This window comes from Penaeus japonicus, unplaced genomic scaffold (assembly GCF_977035675.1).
Source record: "Penaeus japonicus unplaced genomic scaffold, GWHDUDI00000001_assembly GWHDUDI00000005, whole genome shotgun sequence".
Classification (NCBI taxonomy): domain Eukaryota; kingdom Metazoa; phylum Arthropoda; class Malacostraca; order Decapoda; family Penaeidae; genus Penaeus; species Penaeus japonicus.
The window spans coordinates 33,610,800-33,615,799 of NW_028234407.1; the positions used below are offsets into that span (position 1 = coordinate 33,610,800).

Below are 5,000 nucleotides of genomic sequence, written 5' to 3' on the forward strand. Positions count from 1 at the left end.
ACTGGAGACGGGCCAGAAACGCAACATGTTCATCGGTGTGCTTGATATTGCCGGCTTCGAGATCTTCGACGTAAGTAGCTGTGAATGATTCTTATGGCTTCCACAGTGAGGGATTTGAATTATTGTTGTCTAATATCATATATATCATAGGCGCTTTAGGGAACTAAAGTAATTTCTGATAAACTTATTTTCAGATATTAATTATTTTTTCTTCATATGGATTACAGTTCAACGGCTTCGAGCAGATCTGCATCAACTTCTGCAACGAGAAGTTGCAACAGTTCTTCAACCACCACATGTTCGTGCTTGAGCAGGAGGAGTACAAGAGGGAAGGCATCAACTGGGTCTTTGTCGACTTCGGTATGGATCTGCAGGCCTGCATCGATCTCTTCGAAAAGGTAACCAATTTGCATGAAACCATCCTTTCAATCATACATACATACCTTTGTCTTTGTGCTTCCACTGTCTGTACCAGCAAATTCTGGTTTCCTGCAATCTCCCACACGTAAATAATGTCTACATGTGACAATATGCAGACACTATGATACCCCCATCATGACTGATGTGGTTCATAGTTTCATAGATCTTCCATAAGGATATTATAGAAGTAGTCCATTCCCCATTTTAGTAGTATACTTTCCCTGATACAGTAACACTGAAGCTCGGACAGATATATAAAAGACTGAGATGAGCTTTAATTCATATCTCATATCTACTGTATTTCTCAAACAATAGTATACAGAAGCCTGTAATATATGCTCTGGGATTGCCTATATTTCCAGGTGTAGGTATTTTTACCTGTAGAAGATTATTCATTTTAGTTAGTTTGTAAAACTAATACCATTTGCATTGTTTTCATGGTTCCCGAGGAAAGAAAAATTAGTAGGAGAATCTCCTGAGAAATCATGAATAACTTTATATTTATGCTGCACCTATTACTTCTCGACGATGAGGTTTCAAATACCAGGGCAGCGAGAGTGGATAACTTACAGCATGATTCATAACTCCTTATATTTCTGCCACCTCCCCCACTTGTGGTAGATTCTAGATCTCTAAGAATATAAATGCACTTACAACGGTCTCCCTTCTCCAGCAATCAAGGTTAACCCTCCACCTTATCAGTGCCCCCAATACCCCTTAAAAGTGTGATAAACTTTAAGACAATTCATCTTGCTTTGACCGTTCCCCAGCAGTATCGTGAGCATGAGGAACTGTACAACAGTTTCAACACCGGATTGCATCTAGGGCTCTCCAGCTCTGCCTGATAAAGAAGGACATTCTCGAGTTGCTATTAACACTTATAATGAATATGGTCAGGATCTTCTTGGAAAGGCTATGCAGGTAAAACGAAACATTCAAATATATCAGAAAGATCACTTCATCATAGCAAAATTATGCTGTCTGAAAGATGGTATAATTTGGTCTCATAAGCCTGCACTGTTTATCTGAATAATACTCATTCAGTATCTTTCGTTGATTGTAAAATACGTTTGATCTGACTTACTATGGATATTCCTAATATGTATAATTCATTTTTTCCCGCAGCCTCTAGGTCTTCTTGCTATCCTGGAAGAAGAGTCTATGTTCCCGAAGGCTACTGATAAGACCTTTGAGGAGAAGTTAAAAACTAATCATCTCGGAAAGTCTGGCAATTTCATCAAGCCCAAGCCAGCTAAACCTGGTCAGAAGGAATCCCACTTCGCTATCGTTCACTACGCCGGCACTGTGCCCTACAACCTCAGTGGCTGGCTGGAGAAGAACAAGGATCCCCTCAACGACACTGTCGTGGATCAGCTCAAGAAGGCTTCCAACTCTCTTTCTGTGGACTTGTTCTCTGATCATCCCGGCCAGTCCGGCGACGCTACTGGCGGCAAAGGTATAAGGTTCTCCTGGAGGCTGCTTGCCAAGTTTACTTATCTTTCCTAGAGAATTTGTTTATTTGACTGGAGAATGAACTAAATTGCAAGAAAGGAGTCTAAGTACAGGTGCATGTGAGGCAATATAATATCTTTGTTTCCTCACTCAGGCGGACGTGGTAAGAAGGGAGGTGGCTTCACCACTGTGTCATCTGGATACAGGGTAAGTGAACGAAGGCAGTTCCTTAGGAGCATAACTCGATTCTTTTATATGGAGAATATGTAGAATAAACAGACAAATAAGTTCATGGAATACCATGGAGTGACTGTTGTACCAACCATTTATATTTTTTTTCATTTCCACACAACCAGGAACAACTGAACAATCTGATGAAGACCCTGAATGCCACCCAGCCTCATTTCATCCGTTGCATCGTACCCAACGAGACCAAATCTCCTGGTACGTTAATAGCATAATTTTTAAATTTCAAATTTCAAATATGGTTTTCGTGGTTTATTTCCATATTAGAGCAATGTTGTAATTAAGAAGAATAACAACATCTTCGTACATCTTCATAGGCGTCGTTGAAGCCCCTCTGATTATGCACCAGCTGACTTGCAATGGTGTGCTTGAGGGCATCCGTATTTGCCGCAAGGGCTTCCCCAACAGGATGCTTTACCCTGACTTCAGGCACCGGTGAGTTCCAATAGTTTAGTATGCACAAATAAAGTATGTGACAGTTTCTTTTGGTAAAAAAAAAAAAAAAAAATCATATGAAATACTGAAGAAGTAAGACTATTCTTTCCTCTAGCTACCGTATCCTGGCTGCAAAGGCCATGGCTGCCTGTGACGAAGACAAGAAGGCGGCAGCTGTCTGTCTCGATGCTGTTAAGCTGCCCGAAGATAATTACCGTCTTGGCAACACCAAGGTAAGAAAATAACAAAGGCCATATGCAAGCATAGATATCTTCCGTCAGTCTGGCTGTAATAGAGATCAGCATATCCATAGAAACATCAAAACAAAAATTGATCTTGGATGAAAATTTCTATAAAATCATCAATAGGATAAAGCTCACGTAAAACTGAGCTTTTTCATTTATGATAATTTTCAGAGGGAGAGAGTGTACTACAAAAAACTCGATGTAACCTCGTTTTCCCTTTTTATTATTATAACCACATTCCGTGAACCTACACTAAGAAAACAACTCAAGCATTTCTGGCCATGATAAAAGCTTGATTTTCAAACAATCGTCTCGGTTCGTTAATTATTATTATTTCATTGATTATATATATATTTTTTGTTTAGCGCAGACGGTATCTTCAGATTTCTTTTAAAATTCCAGGTGTTCTTCCGAGCTGGTGTTCTAGGTTCTCTTGAAGAAATTCGTGATGATCGACTGGCTCAAGTTTTGTCCTGGATGCAGGCTTGGATTCGTGGATTCAACAGTCGTGTACAGTACAGGAAATTACAAGAACAGCGCGTTGCCCTCATTGTTGTGCAGCGCAACCTGAGGAAGTACCTGAAGCTCCGCAACTGGGCTTGGTACCGCATGTGGCAGAAGGTCAAGCCTCTGCTCAACGTCACTCGTGTCGAGGACGAGATGCGCGCCCTGGAGGAGAAGGCAGCCAAGGCCCAAGAGGACTTTGAACGCGAAGCTAAACTCCGTAAAGAACTTGAAACCGCTAATGCTTCCCTGCAAGAAGAGAAGAATAACTTACTGACACTCCTTGAGTCCACCAAAGGCAGTGTTTCTGACTTTTTGGACAAACAAAATAAACTGCAGAGTCAAAAGGCTGATCTTGAAGCTCAACTTAACGTAAGTACTTATATTTATGGTAAAATATTAAGGATTTATTAAGGAATGAACGAAAGAAGAAAACTGGGATAATGTAATCGTTTTTAATTATTTTCTCTGAAACAACTTAAACTTCATTACAGGAAACAAATGACCGACTCCAGAAGGAGGAGGAAGCTCGCAATCAGCTCTTCCAAGGAAAGAAGAAGACTGATCAAGAGATTTCAGGTCTAAAGAAAGATGTTGAGGACCTAGAACTTGCTATGCAGAAGTCTGAGCAAGACAAAAACACAAAAGATCATCAGATCCGCAACCTGAACGATGAGATTGCGCATCAGGACGAGCTCATCAACAAGATCAACAAGGAGAAAAAACACCTTCAGGAATACAACCAGAAAACTGCAGAGGATCTACAGAATGTCGAAGACAAGTGCAACCACCTCAACAAGGTCAAATCGAAGCTTGAGCAAACACTTGATGAGCTTGAGGATTCCCTTGAGCGAGAGAAGAAAATGCGAACTGAGATGGAGAAGTCTAAGAGGAAGGTTGAAGGGGACCTTAAGCTAACACAAGAAGCCGTTGCTGATCTTGAGCGGAATCAGAAGGAATGTGAGCAGTCTATTCAGCGTAAGGAGAAGGAAATTGCAGCAGTTTCAAGCAAGCTTGAAGATGAGCAAGGCCTGGTCTCCAAACTGCAGAAACAAATAAAGGAAATGCAAGCCCGCATTGAAGAAGTTGAGGAAGAAGTGGAGCACGAACGGCAAGCTCGTTCAAAGTCTGAAAAGTCGAAGACTCTACTCGGTCGAGAACTCGAGGAGCTCGGCGAACGCTTGGATGAAGCTGGAGGTGCTACTGCGGCTCAGATTGAGCTTAATAAGAAACGAGAAGCTGAACTGGTTAAGCTTCGTCGTGATCTTGAGGAAGCAACTATTCAGAATGAAGCTTCACTAGCTAATCTTCGCAAGAAGCACAATGATGCTGTATGTGAAATGTCTGAACAAATTGACCACTTGAACAAAATGAAGGCCAGGTAATGTATGTAGATATCTGTAAATCACATTAGTGCATTACTTAGATCTGATTTATTTTAGCATAGAACTCTGCATAAAGAAAGTGTTTCTTTTCTAGGACTGAGAAAGATAAGGAAGCTATGAAGAGAGAAGCTGATGATGCAAGAGCAGCCATGGACTCTCTAATGCGTGACAAGGTGATACACGTAATATATTATCTGAATATAATGTACACAATTAATGCGTACATATACTTGCATCTATCTATCTATCTATCTATCTATCTATATGTATATATACATATATATATGTATATATATATGTATATATACATACA

The 5,000-nt window shown here is 40.5% G+C and overlaps 1 protein-coding gene across 1 annotated transcript in view; it reads left to right on the forward strand.

Moving 5' to 3' along the window:
* The window catches only part of LOC122242192 (myosin heavy chain, muscle), a 12,644-nt gene that overhangs the window by 4,276 nt on the left and 3,368 nt on the right, over positions 1 to 5,000 (forward strand). The window contains exons 9-18 of the mRNA XM_086536734.1: positions 1 to 70; positions 228 to 398; positions 1,546 to 1,876; positions 2,027 to 2,079; positions 2,229 to 2,316; positions 2,436 to 2,553; positions 2,669 to 2,786; positions 3,201 to 3,674; positions 3,797 to 4,683; positions 4,782 to 4,860. The exon at positions 1 to 70 is cut by the window's left edge and continues 200 nt beyond it. Coding sequence (XP_086392860.1) covers positions 1 to 70; positions 228 to 398; positions 1,546 to 1,876; positions 2,027 to 2,079; positions 2,229 to 2,316; positions 2,436 to 2,553; positions 2,669 to 2,786; positions 3,201 to 3,674; positions 3,797 to 4,683; positions 4,782 to 4,860 — 2,389 coding nt within the window. The remainder of the gene's footprint in view (positions 71 to 227; positions 399 to 1,545; positions 1,877 to 2,026; positions 2,080 to 2,228; positions 2,317 to 2,435; positions 2,554 to 2,668; positions 2,787 to 3,200; positions 3,675 to 3,796; positions 4,684 to 4,781; positions 4,861 to 5,000) is intronic.